Raw genomic sequence first — 18,139 nt, forward strand, 5'->3', positions numbered from 1 at the left:
ACGCGAAGAAAACGATTCGTTCTTGAAGCGTATGATCACGGGCGACGAAAAATGGATTGTCTACAACAATGTGAGCCGAAAAAGGAGTTGGAGTAAGCGAGATGAAGCACCGGAAAGGCAAGCAAAGGCGGACATCCACCAAAAGAAGGTGATGCTGTTAATCTGGTGGGATTGGAAGGGACCAGTCTTCTATGAGCTGCTTCCACAGAATAAAACGATCAATTCCGATGTCTACTGTGAGCAGCTACAGAAATTAAGTGATGCCATCGCACAGAAACGTCCCGAGCTGATCAATCGTAAGGGTGTGGTGTTTCACCACGACAATGCGAGACCACACACAAATTTGGTCACTCGGCAAAAATTATTGCAGCTTGGTTGGGATGTGTTGCCACATCCACCATATAGCCCAGACCTTGCGCCATCAGACTTCCATCTATTTCGCTCCTTGCAAAACTCCTTGAACGGTAAAACGTTTGCTTCTGAAGACCTCATCAAACAGCACCTTGACAAGTTTCTCGCAGAGAAAGATAGGAAGTTTTATGAACGCGGTATTATGAAATTGCCCGAGAGATGGCAAAAGGTCATTGAACAAAACGGCCAATATATTATTGATTAATGTTCATTACGTATATTAAATAAACACACCTGAAAATCAAATGAAAAAAACGCAATAACTTTTTGAACAACCAATATTATAATATATAATATAACATTATATAGAAATATATAAAAGTATACGTATAATCGCAGAATTATATTATGAAATATGTCTATACATAATTAAGTAAAAGTGCTTGTTATATATAATTATATAAATTTATATATATATATATATATATATATATATATACAGATATGAAAGAACTTACGAGTAACGTATGATGGCTCAATGCAAGAATATTTAATCACGTAAAAAACTTGAGTTCAAATATATCAATATCAATTTTTTTATAATATATTAGAATATAGAAAATCATAGAAATATATTTTTTATATAGGCGATAAACTTAAAAATTTGATATTGAAAATATTTTAATCATTTTACAACTACACACACTATAAATATATAAATGCAAAATACTTCCGTAAATAAATTTCAATAAATCAATTGCACACATGCACACAGCTGGTATGTAGATTTTTATTAAATTTATTTTCTGAATTATTTTACACTTATATATATGTAGTAAAAATATTTTCAATATATTAAAAAATTTTTAAATCGCCGAAATATATTTTATTATTTTTCTATATTCCAATATATATATATATATATATATTGTATTATAAAAAAATTGATATTGATATATTTGAACTCTAATTTACTGGATGATATTGTTACGTCCCTGATCTTTCATCCCCTGAATATCATCCCTTGTGTCGTGGAGCTTCATCGTTAAGGGGGGTTGTTTACTGACAACCGCCCGGTGGTTGTTTTCAGGCTCCATGACAGTTTTGGTCTAGCTGTCATCTCGAACGGACGTGACTTGACCAGAGAGCAATCCTCTTTCTTTTGCGTGTACATTAGTCATTGTATTTCATCATTGTATAAAGGATCATTTCTTCATAAGAGAGTGTATTTATTTCGCGAGCCGCGAGTGAGTGAGAGTGTGTGCGAGAGACGTCTTTTGCGAGAAAGAACGTCCGGAGGACGTAACATTTTGGGGGCTCGTCCGGGATCGGATCGAAGGAATATCTTACCGCAGCGGAACGGAAACGTCGAGAATGATACATTCCCCGAGGATTAAAGACGTCTCTCGCACACACTCTCACTCACTCGCGGCTCGCGAAATAAATACACTCTCTTATGAAGAAATGATCCTTTATACAATGATGAAATACAATGACTAATGTACACGCGAAAGAAAGAAGATTGCTCTCTGGTCAAGTCACGTCCGTACGAGATGACAGCTAGACCAAAACTGTCATGGAGCCTGAAAACAACCACCGGGCGGTTGTCAATAAACAACCCCCCTTAACGATGAAGCTCCACGACACAAGGGATGATATTCAGGGGATGAAAGATCAGGGACGTAACAATATACTGAACATCCTTGCATTGATTATATATTACTCAACGGTACGTTTTTTCACGTTATAAGTTATTGGAGCAAATTATACAATAGCATCAATAATCAAAAAGAAATCAAGAATAATCAACATATCCCTTATATAATATATATATATATATATATATATATATATATATATACGCACATATGTGCATAAGGATATATAAAATTTATAAAAAGTAGGTACTTATTAGCCTTGCTACGCTACTGCCTTCTGCTACGGAAGGCCAGAAAGCATTTTCAGGCGGCATCTCGCGTATACCGGCACGGTAGAGGAACAAGGAGAACACGTGATTATCGGTCCTTGTCTCTCTACGGTGCGTCCGCGTGAGCAATGCAATGCTGTATGTACGTGTACAGACATGCACCATTGCATAAAACCCGAGAATTGGTTTCTCGGCGTTGGCAACACTGAAATCGGAGTTTCGCGTTGTCACCGCGCGAGGTCTCCAACATCAATTCGGAGTTTGGCCGACCGACCTGTCGACCCTTAAGGTGCCTACTGATGGACGCGGCAAGTTGCCGCGCGCGGCAGTTCAGAAAGAACTAGATCTAGGGGCTTCTGAATCACTCCTGCGTTACCGCAAGTGAAGTTGGAATAATCCAACTTCACTTGCGGCAACGCGGGAGTGGTTATTTGTGCATATTTCAAAATAAAATTGAAACGATGGCAGGAGTAAATGTGGAGATTCCAAAGGTTAGTGTATGTTATTATATCCAAATATAATATAAGTTTAATATAAAAAAATATTAAAAAAGCAATCGCGAAGGTAATATATATGATTGTGCATAATTCAAGATTGGAGGTTAAGTGTATGTTTTGGTCGTTTCGGAAGAGAAAAACGTACCGTAACATGTGCGTACGAATCTATTTCAATTCTTATAAACATTTATGACTTGGAACCGAACTTTAGAATGACACATCGGGTGATATAATTGATTTTTTTTTTATGACAGAAAGTATACACATGCGGATTATGCGAAATAATTCTTGGGGACCTTGAGGATGAAGAAACATGGTCCCATGAATGTTTTGCAAATTATTCAGAGATTGTTTTTGATGTGAATAGCTTGTATTTATATCCCAAATGTGGTAAGTAAAATATAAAAGGTGAAAGTGACCGATATAATACTATTTGAGCGAATGTAACAATTTAAATATCTTGTAGAAGATGGAAGCAGTCGCCCGGCAAGCGGAAGGTCTCGGGTTCGATTCCCGATTCAGCCGACTTTCGGACCAATATTTTTCTCGTCTTTTTCTTACAGGGGATGTTAAGAGAAGGAACAAGGGGAATTTCTGAGATCCCAACCATAGGATTCAAATTCCTCAGTTTCCAAAAATTTCTAAATATTAATTTGTCGCAATAACATCGCGTTTGGCTCTTAGTCGAGATGAAGATGGAGTTTTTTAAAAAATAGGAGAGCTGACTGACAAATATTCTTATTAATGTTTGTTGCGTTTAGACCAGGTACGACGCCTTGGTGGGGGGTGGGGGGTTATAAACATTGAGAGAAATATTGATTTGTAAGTGTCTGAATAGCTCAGCTGGAAGAGCAGTCGCCCGGCAAGCGGAAGGTCTCGGGTTCGATTCCCGATTCAGCCGACTTTCGGACCAATATTTTTCTCGTCTTTTTCTTACAGGGGATGTTAAGAGAAGGAACAAGGGGAATTTCTGAGATCCCAACCATAGGATTCAAATTCCTCAGTTTCCAAAAATTTCTAAATATTAATTTGTCGTAAAAAAAAATTGTAAAAAATAGCATTTCGATTTTTTTATCCATTCTAATACCATCCTATTTATCAATGTCTTTTTACTATTTTTTATGTATTTTATGTTTTGTGTAAGAAAAATTATTTTAAGCAAAAGAAAATAAAGGGAAAATATTATGACTAACGGATGGTTGAAAATAATTATTACTATTTATAATACTTACCATTTTTTGCTTATTTTCATTATTATATCTTATCCTTATTATATTTTTACTAATATTCCTAAGTAACAAACAAATATAGCAAACAAAATGTTTAAAACTCATTTTCAGATATTTTAAAAATGTGAAAAAATTGATTAAGTCCCTTCTTTTAAAATTAAAAAAAAAACATTTATTTTAACATTACTGTAATATAAATATTTATTTAAGGTTTATTAAATATTTAATATTTTATTAATAAAATATTAACAAAAAATATTAACAAAAAATAAATATTTAATAAACGTTAAATAAATATTTATATTACATTGACGTTAAAATAAACGTTCTTTTAATGAATAAAAGGGCAACCAAATATTTTCACATTTTTAAAATATCTTTGAAAATAAGTTTTAAATGAGTTTTAAACATTTTTTATACTTTATTTGTTTACTACAATACTTGGGTTATATTACTTTTTTTCTAATACTTATTTTGATACTTATATTGATATATAAATAGTATGTAAAATGTATATATATTTAAAATTAATAATAATAAATGTATAAAATGTATAAAAAGAAAAATCTAAAAATATTTCTTTGTCTAAATATTTCATTAATTTTATGTAGACAAACATATAAGAAGATATATGCATATCTATACTCATATACATATATGCCGAATAAATTTCGCGTAGTAAATAATATTTTTTACATATACATATAAAATAATACATGTGCATATAAAATTACATGTACATATAAAATAATTTAATATTAAAATATTAATTATTTCTTTTTTTATTGTAAAAAATTAAATTTTAATTCTACAAATTTTTAATACAATTACATGTGTAACATATCGAGTAAATAAATTAGTTTTTAAATTTTCTTTTCTTTTGTTTTTATTACAGGAAATACGAAAATAGAAAAATGGTCTGCCAGTTCTATTCGACGTGTGGGATTGTGTGAAGATCATTTTCTTGAAGACTCCTTCACAAATAAAACGACAAGAGGATTAAAACGCAGTGCAGTACCGATTCCTTTCGAGTCTCTAAATAACGTAAGTAATGAACACAATGTATTGATTTCTTTAGATTCTCATAATATTAATAAAAATAATGAAAATAAGAAAAGAAAAAGTATGTGTGCGAGCCGAAGGATGTGTGAGCCTTCAACTTGGGCTTGTTGCCTCGCGCGTATGTGGACGCGTATTCGTCGTCGCTTGTGCTGACGCCGTGTTACCTTATATTCGTGTAAATATAAGGTATTCCTTGATCATAGTGAATAAATGAGGGAATTGTTGATACTCGTTGTGTAACCAAAATGTTTATTGTAGTAAGCGGACTGTATAATAAGAAAACTGCGTGTCGCCGCGTGGACGACAGCCGGAGAACGTACAGGAAAAGGCGAACAACAACCGGAAGACGCACGAGAGAGAGGCGTGGTATAGGCGATCGCAGCGCCCTGCGCGCAGCAGTCGGTATTGCTCGTGCGATAATTTATAGAGGCGATGACATTAAATCTAATTGGACACGAGTAGCGTGTACATACTGCCCCCCTTGAAAGGGTGACCTTTCAACGTAGGAAGATAATACAAGTTAAGACACTTGTTATACTTATAACTAATTTGAATAATCTAAATAGGATAATTATAAATGAACATATTATAATGGTAAGTTTTAAAATGTTAGGATATAAACAAATAATTATAACTTGTTGTATATATAAAAAAAAATAATAATAATGGAAAAATAAGAATAATTTGACAGTCATGACTGAGGCTCATTATCGAAAGGAAGTAAACATAAACGTGTGATAGGGCGCTTATAAGAACCTTTAGTTGTCTTGATGGTAGCCGTGCGAACGATTCCATCGTGTCCCGGATGGATCTCTGATATTCTTCCTAGGGGCCAAGATAAAGGTGGCATGTTGTCCTCCTTTAGAATTACCATTTGCCCTTTATATATTGATGAATCAATAGATTGCCATTTATTGCGTTGCTGGAGATGATGAAGGTATTCCTTCGTCCAACGTCGCCAGAAATGTTGCCTCAATTGCTCCAGATGCTGCCAGCGTGATAAACGATTGATTGCAAGATTCTCCAATGATGGTTTGGGATAAGACGTTAGAGGTCCCCCTATTAAAAAGTGTCCTGCTGTTAAAGGTGCAAGGTCATCAGGATCAGAAGACATAGGCGTGAGTGGTCTAGAATTAAGGATTGCTTCGACTTGAATAAGCAACGTTTGTAGCTCCTCATATCTTAGGTGAGCGTCTTTGGTTATTCGAGATATATGCACTTTAGCCATTTTGACTGCAGCTTCCCAAAGCCCTCCATGGTGAGGTGCTCTGGGTGAGATAAAGTGCCATTGTACATTTTTATCGCTCATGTATCCAGCGATTTCATGTTGGAATTTTTGATTCTTGAATAATACAACTAACTCGTTCAATTCATGTTCTGCACCTACAAAGTTTAGGCCATTGTCGGAGTATATGTTGGCTGGATATCCTCGCCTGGAGATAAATCGCTTGAAAACATTTAAAAATGCTTCTGAAGTCATATCCGTGGCTAACTCAATGTGGACGGCCTTCGTTGCAAAACAGACAAATATTGTCATATAGCACTTTATTAACTTGGTATTTTTTCTCAATCCTTGCTTGTAGTAGTATGGACCGGCGTAGTCTACTCCGCAATTTTCGAAGACCCTTGAGGGTACTGTAATTCGTGGCTTGGGCAGATTACCCATGATTGTTGATGCTGGTTTCGGTGCACTGCGAAAACAAATGGTACATTTTCGAGTGATCTGACGAACAATATCTCGCGCTGATACGAGCCAATAGTTCTGTCGAACGGCAGCGAGTGTAGCTTGAGGTCCAGCATGTAAGTGTTTTTCATGTTCGTGCATTATGATAAGGTGTGATAATGAATGTCGTCCAGGCAATAATATGGGATGCTTTGCTGAGCGCGGCAACGATGAAGATTGTAGACGGCCCCCGACTCTCAAGATTCCAGTTTCATCGATGAATGGGCTTAACCTTGATGCAGGACTGTTTGGAGATATGATGCCTTGATTAGATAATGAATGCAACTCCTTTGAAAAACAATCTTTCTGTACAAGTTTTACCAATATCTGAATGGCGTGATTTATTTCGTCAGTGGTTATAGGTTGAATTATTCGTGCAGGCGTAATAGATTCTTGAGATCTTCTAATAGATCCTCCAATATTTCTTGCGTTTTTGAAGAATCGAAAGATATACGCAACGATTCGAATCAATCTTGTAAATCTTGAGTATCGATTGAAGATGTTAAAATCTTGATCATTAGTTGCTAGCGTGGTGATGCATTTAGACCTCCTTTCTGATGCGTCTTGATTAGAGGTGACAAGTAGACCTTGAGGCCATTTTTTCTTATCAAGCGTTAGCCACGGAGTACCTGTCCACCAAATTTGTAGATGAGATAAAGATGCTGGCATGATGCCTCTTGACAATGGGTCTGCGGGATTGTCCTCACTTCGTATGTGTTTCCAGTTTTGTATTGCGGTCAATTGTTGTATCTCTCCAACGCGATTGGCTACGAAGGGTGTCCAGGTACGGTTGCATGATTGCAACCAGGCTAGGACGATGGTCGAGTCAGTCCATAAGTAAATAGAATCTATTTTGCATGATAGACAATTTGAAATTTTATTGACAAGCTGTGCTAGCAATAGTGCGCCGCATAATTCGAGGCGCGGAATCAAGAGAGTCTTCAAAGGAGCTACTCGATTCTTGGAGCAAAGTAGACGAACTGAATGACTTCCATCGGGCAATGTGGCACGTAAATAAATGCATGCTCCATATCCAGATTCACTGGCGTCGGAAAATCCGTGAATTTCCAGTCGTGTGTGTTGCTTAAACGGAATAACCCTGCGAGGTACGCTGATTTGCCTTAGTGTAGGCAATTCTGCTTCATAACGTTTCCATTTAGTGTGTAATTCTAAAGGGATTGATTCGTCCCAATCCAGTCCAAGACGCCAAAGATCTTGCATTATAATTTTGGCTGTTAGTGTGACAGGACCGAGTAGACCGAGTGGATCAAATATTAATGAGATCCTTGACAATATACTTCGTTTTGTGATTGTTTTAAGTGGTTCGAAAGGCGTGACGCTGGGAAATTGGAATTGATCCATGTTACAATTCCATATAATGCCTAATGTGCGTGTTTCACATTGTTTGTCAGCTGACGACATAAATTCCTTGTGATTTGAATTATATGGCTGGCCTTGCAGAGAGGGAACATTTGATGCCCATTTTGCTAATTCAAATTTGGCTCCTTGCAATAATTGAATAGTTTCCTTCTTAATAGTGTATATCTCTTGAATGGTGTTTGCACCAGTGACTAGGTCATCCACATAAAAGTCGTTTAATACTACTTTGGACGCAATTGGAAACTTGGTTGAATTTTCTTCGGCTTGTTTTCGCAAGGCTGCAATGGCCAAGAATGATGCTGAGGAAGTCCCATATGTAAGTGTAAGAAGTTCGTATGTTTTAATTGATTCATTTGGCGAATCGCGCCAGAGGATGCGCTGAAGACATGTTTGTGTAGGGTCTACTAGTACCTGCCTGTACATTTTAGTAATGTCGGCGGTTAGAGCGTACGTGAAGGTTCGAAATCTTGACAAAATGGAGAAAAGATCGTCCTGCAGTGTCGGGCCAACCATTAGCACGTCGTTAAGAGAAGTACCATTTGATGTTTTGCATCGAAAACCACTCTCAGTTTGGTAGTACTACTTGTTTCCTTGTATATCGCATGATGCGGTAGATAGTAAGCTGGAATGTTTGTGTTGGAAAGATTGAACTCCACATCACTGGGCACCTCATACATGTGACCCAGCTCCTTGTATTCGCAAATGAATTTTTTATATTCAGCGTACATTTGCGGCTGCTTCAAGAGACGTTTTTCTAAAGATTTGAAGCGTTTCAGAGCGATATCCCTTGAATCTCCAATGGCAATCAATTTATCCGCTTTTATTGGGAGCTGAACTATGAATCGTCCTTCATCATTTCGTCTGGTGCTGTTTTGAAAAATAGATTGACATTTGCTTTCCTCCAGCGAAGGACTAGGTGATGATATGTTATGCTCTACTTCCCAGAATCGATTAAGCGTCCGATTTAAGTCATCCGTTACTGCTAAATGACAACTAGTTGTGATAGAGTTTACATTATTACCTATAATATGACCAGAAATTATCCAACCAAAATGAGTCTTTTGTAAGGTTGGCTGATTTTTTGAATGCTTGATCTGGCCAGCACAAATGAGCCTCCAAAATAATTCGGCGGCAATTAACATATCGATATTAGACGGAATGTTAAAGTTTGGATCAGCCAATTTAATGTGCTTGGGAATCATTAGCTTTGATTTAGTTATGAAATTTTGAGGTAATGGCTGAGTAATTTTTGGTAGTACAATACAATCTATGACCTCACTAAAATTGTTTAGACGAGATTTAATACGCAAGCTAATCGATCTTTTAGCATGAAAGCCTTTTTGCATGACTCCTATAATAGAGGTTTCTACTGTTTGTTCCTTAAGATGCAGTTGATTGGCTAATTCTTCAGTAATGAAGTTCATTTGTGAACCACTGTCGAGTAGCACGCGACATGAAATTGGCTGTTCCTTAGAATCATATACATATACAATAGCAGTAGACAATAAAATATTCACAGAATGATGAGTTGATAAACATTGTGTAACGATAGCTTGTGGTGCTTCATTTGACTCTGCGAGCGGTTCCTTAAACTTCAGACTCTTGTCATTGTTGTTGGAAGTTGATAAGTGTAATAAAGTGTTATGCCTTTTATTGCATTTGCGACAAGATCCTGATTTACATGCACTGGCTTGATGATCTGTTGATCTCAAGCAATTCGTACAAATATGAGCTCTTTTAACTATCTGTATTCGTTTGTCTATCGGAAGTTTAAGGAATGCTTCACAATGGTATATCAAATGATTCTCCTTGCATTGAGGGCAAGATACGTTAGTCGTAACATTTAATACTGATTGATTTTTGTGCTTACTGCTATGCCTTTGAGAAGTATTGTTTTGTTGATTATTATGCAACTTACTAGAAAACGATTCTAGCACTTGACAACGTTTTGAAAGGAAGTCTGTGAGAGACTTCATTTTTGGCATGTCTCCTTGGACAATGCTTGTTTCCCATGCCTTATTGGTTGCGGGATCAAGTTTTGATGTAATTACGTGTATAATCAAGTCGTCCCATGTGTCCGTGGGCCTTTTCAGAGCCTTAAGAGACCTCAGATGCTTTAGAATGGTATCCAATAATTCGCGCAATGCGACGTGATTTTCCTTGATAAACGATGGTGCTTCGAACATCCCCTTGATGTGTTTATTTATGATCCATCTTTTATTGTCGAAACGATCCTTTATTGTCGCCCACGCCTCTTGATAATTGTCTGTTGTAATTTCTATAGAGCTTATCACTTCCGCTGCGGTGCTCCTTAAAGATGAGCGTAAATAGTGGAACTTTTCTATATCATCTAGAATGTCATTTGTGTGAATAAGCTTTTCAAATGTGTCTTGATACGAGTACCAGTCTTCGTAAGAGCCTGAAAAAACTGGAAGCTCTATTTTAGGTAATTTGACGCGAGATTGTCGTGCGATGTTCCCTACATTATTAAGCTCGTTAGATATTGAAGCTGTAGCCTCACGCCGATCGAAATGTTCTAATACAGTGTCGTAACGCGATACCAAATGAAAATAAGGATTTTCAAAGCTATCCCTTTGTTGGATTTGTCGTGCCAGTAGGGCATCTTTGTCTGTATTCGCGGGATCCTCATTTTCAATTGTTTCTATGTGCGATTGAACGGCTTCAAATTGATCCCACAAATCTGATAGCTTAACCTTACGTTCGGTAATGTCGTGTCGTGATCCTTGATTAGGATCATAACCTTCTATGAAAGTTTTTAGCCGTGTCGCCGATGCTCTTATGTGAGCTCTTTTATTTTTTGCTTCTGATAGCGTGAGATTAGACATATTTGTTGACTTGTTATGCTGGGAACGAATAGCTTGAGCGAGTGTAAAAATGCGTCGCGAACAAGACAATATGGCGTGCCAACGATAAATGGGTTAAATAAAATGAGTTGCTTACCTCGATTAAAAGAGAACCGTAAAGTCTTACCTCATTAAGATTACTTATTGAACGTAATCAATTAATACGTATAATTGTGAATACGCTTATATCCGGCTCGAAGGACCAATGTGCGAGCCGAAGGATGTGTGAGCCTTTAACTTGGGCTTGTTGCCTCGCGCGTATGTGGACGCGTATTCGTCGTCGCTTGTGCTGACGCCGTGTTACCTTATATAATCTCTAAAAACTCACCTTTAAAAAAAGGTAAAAAAAGGCGACCAGTTAAGGGCACGCCATTAACAAAAATTATCCATTGCAAACCCATGTAGAATCCTATCCTATTGCAAACCCATGTAGAATCCTATGAAAAATTAATCATTGCAAACCCATGTAAAATCCTAGGCAAAATTAACCATTGCAAACCCATGTAGAATCGTACCCATTGCAAACCTATGTAGAATCCTATGAAAAATTAACCATTGCAAACTCATGTAGAATCCTATGAAAAATTAACCATTGCAAACCCATGTAGAATTGTATTAAAAATTATCCATTGCAAACTTATGTAGAATCCTACATTGCAAACCCATGTACAATAGAATTGTATGAAAAATTATCGATTATAAACCCATGTACAATCGTAACAAAAGTAATGAAATAAAATAAAAATTGCGCCAAGTGAAAGTAGAAACTTGTACCAGTGGAAAATTAAAGTTGCAGACATATATAGAGTCGTATAATGAATCATTAAAAATTTAAATTTGCAAATGTAGAATCGTACCATAAAAAAACTTATCTTTTAAAAAAAAGATAAACAAGATGCCAAGTCCATGCGCCATGTGAAAAAGAAATAAAAAAATTTTAGTTAAAAAAACTGGGCGCGCTGCTAAGTTTAAAAATTACAATGCACCTTAAAGTAACATTAATTAATTTAAACACAAAACATATTTTAACTGTAATGAGTTTAAAAGTAACAATTTAATTTTAATATTGTTAGAATATTATTTAGCAGCGCGCCCAGTTTTTTTAACTAAAATTTTTTTATTTCTTTTTCACATGGCGCATGGACTTGGCATCTTGTTTATCTTTTTTTTAAAAGATAAGTTTTTTTATGGTACGATTCTACATTTGCAAATTTAAATTTTTAATGATTCATTATACGACTCTATATATGTCTGCAACTTTAATTTTCCACTGGTACAAGTTTCTACTTTCACTTGGCGCAATTTTTATTTTATTTCATTACTTTTGTTACGATTGTACATGGGTTTATAATCGATAACTTTTCATACAATTCTATTGTACATGGATTTGCAATGTAGGATTCTACATAAGTTTGCAATGGATAATTTTTAATACAATTCTACATGGGTTTGCAATGGTTAATTTTTCATAGGATTCTACATGAGTTTGCAATGGTTAATTTTTCATAGGATTCTACATAGGTTTGCAATGGGTACGATTCTACATGGGTTTGCAATGGTTAATTTTGCCTAGGATTCTACATGGGTTTGCAATGATTAATTTTTCATAGGATTCTACATGGGTTTGCAATAGGATAGGATTCTACATGGGTTTGCAATGGTCATCATTGACCACGCATACATAGTAGTATCGTGTTACACGTATTCACACGTATACAACAAATGCGCACACATATATCACACGTACACAACACATGCAAGATGCATGTAGTAGTAATTTTGTCCATCTCGCACGTTTTACAACAGATGGCGATAGTGGCGCTCCGCCATATCGGCAGCGTGCGGGGTTATGTTGGTTAACTCTCTCTCTCTCTCTCTCTCTCTCTCTCTCTCTCTCTCTCTCTCTCACACACACACTCTCATTCTCACTCACTCACTCACTGTTCGTCTTGTGTACTTATTTAGTACATTCATGATTAAACATCTATATGCATTAATGTGAAATTTACTTACAATTAGTTTACTTCAAATATTCAATCTCTAAAGTGTTTATCTTATAAGATAGACAAAAAAATCTGAGTAAATAATAAGAAAAAAAAACAAAAGGATTATTATTGTCATAATTTTTTATCAATTAAGTACTCTTAACTATCCAATAATTAAATAAATACGTACAAATGTGCGCGCGTGTACACACATACACCTATTGATATTAAAGAGATTGAAGGAGAGGAAGGAGAAGATAAAAATTTAAATATTCACATATATTTTCAAATATTATATATGAATTTATAGTTTACATATCTAATTAATAATGAATTTCTAATTATATTAAAAGTAGGTATACTAGGAGAGTTCTAGACCAGGGGCAATGAGGGGGGGTGAGGGGCGGGGGGGAATCGGGGGCGAGGGGGGTGACGTCACGCGGGGGGAGGGGGTCTTATCAGTAGATAAGCTTATCTTTTGTTTATAAACATATCAGATAACCTGATAAGGGGATCATGTTACCTGATATATTTATAAACAAGATAAGATAAGATAAGCGGCGTCTTTGAGCGGTATCAAAGTTTTCATAAATTTTCTCCGAAAATCCAAGATAAGATAAGCTAAGTTTTCGAATCCAAGATAAGCGGCGTCTTTGTAAGGTATCAAAGATAAGCGGCGTCTTTGTAAGGTATCAAAGATAAGCTTGAGCGGTATCAAAGTTTTCATAAATTTTCTCCGAAGATAAGATAAAAATTCTGCGAATGGCTGCCGCAAAATCCAAATCCAAATCCAAGCTTGGATCCCGAGCACCGACAATCAAGGGGGTTGCGTTTCTTCATCTAAATTTGATAAGATAAAAATTCTGCGAATGGCTGCCGCAAAATCCAAAATCCAAGCTTGGATCGAGCGCCGACAATCGGATATCTAAGTTTGATAAGATAATTCTGCGAATTACTAAGAACAAAAGGTTTGCCGACAATCAAGCGGGTTGATACATACAGGTTGCGACATGTCAATCCGATCCGGCGTGTCGATCCGATCCGACGGGGTGAAATTTATCTATGTATTTCTAAGAATTATCAGCGATATTTAAACTTTCTCCGAAGATATCACACAAATATTTCTCGCGAATTAACAATTGCATCATCATCCCCACGAACAAAGGGATGATCGGGATATATAATGAGGACCGATGCAGCTGCCGGGCCATAGTACCACTGGCGAGCGCACGCTCTCTTCATTCGAGGTGCAAGAAAAAAAGTTTAGTGTGCAAAGAAGTTTTTTTGTAATAAGTGTTTTTTTTTACAAAAATGGAGAACATTGAGCGCGACCTGTTGGAGCGTTCCCGCCAAGTTGCTAACTTGGGCGAATATTTCGGATGGCTGCAAAAGTGCGAACGGTTTATCGAAGAGCTGGAAGAACGCAGCCGTGCCAAGCGTCCGCGTCTCTCGATTGGACATAGACAATCTCTCGTGGCGAGAATAGCGCGACTCGAGGGTGCGAAGGTGCGCTTGCAGAGACAGTATGTCGGTGAATCCATGTTTAGTGGTGGATCCATACCTAGTGGCAGCGGCGGCGGATTCAGTGGCGGCGGCAATAACGCGCAAAGACTCGTTTGGCGCGAAATCGATACGGCGTTCGATAGCCGTATACTGACTGGTGCGGTAATTAACGCAGACCACATCGAACCGCGTCAGTTTTTGGAAAATGCCAAAGACATTGTAGTCGAGAACGTGGAGAATGTGCTACAAAGACACGCCAGTGTAAAAGTGAACACTGTTTTCAACGGTGAATTTGTGTCCGGTGACAAGCGCGCCAATAAAAGTATTAACACGAGAAACTTTGAACTCTTTCGCACGTCCGATGTACGCGAGTGGTACGAGCGCCGCGTAATCGAGCCCACGCTAGCATCGTTAGAAGAGTTCCAGGAACGAACGCGATAGCGGTTGGGCATTGTCGCGGATAATAGATTTGACAGTAAATATCAACAAGTACAATCCAATGCGCGCGGGATGTCATGTCAAATTACCGCAAAAAATTGTAACAAAGAGAGCGGTGATTAATGTGCGATCAGCGGACAATGCGTGTTTCGCATGGTCGGTGGTGGCCGCTCTGTACCCCGCTGATATACATGTGGATCGAGAATCCTCCTATCCGCATTACACAACAGTGCTGAATCTCCAAAACATTGAGTTTCCAGTGACTGTGAATCAAATTAAAAAGTTTGAACTTGCAAACGACATTTCCGTGAATGTGTACATCATCGAGAACGAGAACATCGTCCCGTTGCGTCTTTCGGAAAAAAAGAAGGACAGGCACGTCAATCTGCTGTACGTGGAGGACGAAAACAGCGTTGGACATTTCGCGTGCATAAAAATTCTGTCTCGTCTCGTGAGCTCGCAACTGAGCAAACACAATGTGGTCAAAAATTTATTTGCGATCGGTAAGTATATAGTAAACTTAAATTATATTTAAAATATTTCTAATTAAATTTGTTTATTTTTTATTTTTTTTACAGATGCCTACATTATTTCAGAGCGGTGGATAAATTGCAGGCGCATATGGAAGATTGCGGGAAACTGAACGACTGCGCTATCCGGTTGCCGAGCGACAAGGACAAGTGGCTCAGCTTCGACAACTACACGAGGAAGGAGCGGCTGCCGTTTGTAGTGTACGCCGACCTCGAGTGTGTTTTGGCAAAGACCGAAGATGCCAAAAATCATCAACACCATCAAGTGTTCAGCATCGCATACTATGTACAGTGTTCGTACGACAGTTCGTTGTCCGCGTACAATTCCCGCCGTAGTGTCGATTGCGTCGCGTGGTTCGCCGAACAGCTTAAAAATTTAGCAATCCGCGTAAAAAATATTTTAACGACCAATGTCCCCATGGTAAATTTAACGCCTGACGAGTGGTTAACCGCGACGCATTGTCACATTTGGGAAAAACCGTTTGACGAAGACGATACACGCGTCCGCGATCATTGCCACCTCACCGGGCGGTACAGGGGTCCTGCGCATTCAAATTGTAACTTAAATTACAAAGAATCATTTTGTATTCCTATAGTCTTTCACAATCTGTCCGGCTACGACGCGCATTTTATTATCGAGGACATAGCCACAGCGTTCGAAGGGGAAATGGAATTACTGCCGATAACAAAGGAAAAATACATTTCATTCTCGAAGACTGTTAAATTGACACAAGATAATAATTCGAAAAATTATATCAAATTACGATTTATCGATTCGTACAAGTTTCTCAGTGCTAGTCTCGACAAATTAGCGTCATTTTTGGATAAAGAAAAACTAAAAATTTTACATTCGGAATATCAAAATTTAACTAGTGAAAAATTCAATTTATTGACACGGAAGGGCGTCTTTCCGTACGAATACATTGACTGCGTGGACAGATTACAAGACAAGACACACGTTTACCGCCGCGCGACTCATTTTACAGTTCCTTAACCGGCGACACAGTATCCGAGAGTGATTACGCGCACGCCGAGACCGTCTGGAGCCGATTCTCCCTTCGAACGCTAGGCGAATATAGCGATTTATATTTAAAAATTGATGTCTTGTTATTGGCCAATATATTTGAGAATTTTCGCGATAGTTGTATAAAAAGTTACGGACTCGATCCCGCGTATTATTATACTCTCCCCGGATATACATGGGACGCCATGTTAAAACATACGAATATAAAATTTGAATTATTAACAGACATTGACATGGTTATGTTTGTCGAACGAGGTATACGCGGCGGCCTTAGTCAATGTTCAGGCCGATACGCACAGGCTAATAACAAGTACATGCAATCGTACGACCCATCGAAACCCTCATCGTACCTCATGTATTTCGATGTAAATAATTTGTACGGATGGGCAATGTGTCAACCATTGCCGTATGCCGATTTCGACGATATATCGAATTTTGACGTATCATCTATCGCGTTCGATTCGCCTATAGGCTATGTTCTCGAAGTAGATTTAGAGTATCCGCGGCATCTTCATGACGCGCACATTGACCTACCGTTTTGCCCGACGCGCGATAAGCCGCCCGGCAAGCGGGAGTATAAACTCCTCGCAACGCTTTGCGATAAGAAGCGCTACGTGATACACTATCGTAATCTACAGCAGTGCACGCGCCACGGGCTACGCATAACAAAAATATACCGCATACTACAATTCACGCAGTCAGCGTGGCTGCAAAAATACATCGAACTCAACACGCAGTTTAGAACACATGCGAAAAACGATTTTGAAAAAAATTTATATAAATTGATGAATAATGCGGTATTTGGCAAGACGATGGAAAATGTACGCAATCATGTTGATGTAAAATTATTAACAAAATGGGACGGACGGTACGGTGCGGAGGCAATGATCGCGAAACCAAATTTTCATAGTACTAGCGTCGGAAAAATTAGTTGCAATTGAATTACGCAAACTCGAAGTTAAAATCTACAAACCAATCTACGTCGGCATTTGCATACTCGACATATCAAAAGTATGTCTTTATGAATTTCATCACGAATACATGTCACCGCTCTATCGTGACAATTGGAGAGTAATGTACACCGACACGGACAGTTTAATTTATCAAATTAAATGTCAGGATGTCTATGAAAATTTGAAACGCGATATCGCTCGATTCGATACCAGCGACTACGCCGCGAATAATGCGTACGGTATACCACTCGCGAATAAAAAGGTGCCAGGTCTGATGAAAGATGAGAATAACGGCGCGATAATGACCGAATTCGTCGGGCTTAGAGCAAAAATGTATGCTTTGCGGGTGGACGGTAAAAAGGACACTAAAAAGGCAAAAGGCGTCAAAAGTAACGTCGTAGCGCGTAGTATAACATTCGACGATTATACGCGTTGCCTTAATGACGAAATTGAAATGACGCGTCAGTCATGCATAAGATCGAAATTGCATAAAGTGTATACCATCAGCGAGACAAAAATTGCTCTAAGTCCCTACGACGACAAACGGTATGTCATACCTGAGTCGACCGACACCTTGCCGTGGGGACTCTGTGTGGGGACATTAGTAGGAATACCGTTGTAAATATATTTTTTATATATTATTATACTTATTATATTGATATATTTATTAATG

At 37.7% G+C, this 18,139-nt stretch overlaps 3 protein-coding genes across 3 annotated transcripts in view; 1 reads left to right on the forward strand and 2 right to left on the reverse strand.

The window, feature by feature from the left end:
* Nucleotides 1-5,757: 5,757 nt before the first annotated feature.
* Nucleotides 5,758-8,682, reverse strand: LOC114929752 (uncharacterized). The gene has a single exon (XM_029301413.2). The coding sequence runs from the start codon at nt 8,680-8,682 to the stop codon at nt 5,758-5,760; it is 2,925 nt and encodes a 974-aa protein (XP_029157246.2).
* On the reverse strand, nt 8,682-11,015 carry LOC114929753 (uncharacterized). Its single transcript, XM_085488927.1, has one exon. The coding sequence runs from the start codon at nt 11,013-11,015 to the stop codon at nt 8,682-8,684; it is 2,334 nt and encodes a 777-aa protein (XP_085345053.1).
* Nucleotides 11,016-14,329: 3,314 nt separating this feature from the next.
* Nucleotides 14,330-18,139, forward strand: part of LOC146720213 (uncharacterized) — a 21,374-nt gene continuing 17,564 nt past the window's right edge. The window contains 3 exon segments of the mRNA XM_085488928.1: nt 14,330-14,947; nt 14,949-15,385; nt 15,538-15,794. Coding sequence (XP_085345054.1) covers nt 14,330-14,947; nt 14,949-15,385; nt 15,538-15,794 — 1,312 coding nt within the window.

This window comes from Nylanderia fulva, unplaced genomic scaffold (assembly GCF_048542155.1).
Source record: "Nylanderia fulva isolate GAGA-0341 unplaced genomic scaffold, ASM4854215v1 Scaffold743, whole genome shotgun sequence".
In the NCBI taxonomy this organism is placed as follows: domain Eukaryota; kingdom Metazoa; phylum Arthropoda; class Insecta; order Hymenoptera; family Formicidae; genus Nylanderia; species Nylanderia fulva.

Excerpts from the sequence above, each read along its gene's own strand:
- LOC114929753 (XM_085488927.1), bottom strand. The coding sequence starts at position 11,015 with ATGTCTAATCTCACGCTATCAGAAGCAAAAAATAAAAGAGCTCACATA.
- LOC114929752 (XM_029301413.2), bottom strand. The coding sequence starts at position 8,682 with ATGGTTGGCCCGACACTGCAGGACGATCTTTTCTCCATTTTGTCAAGA.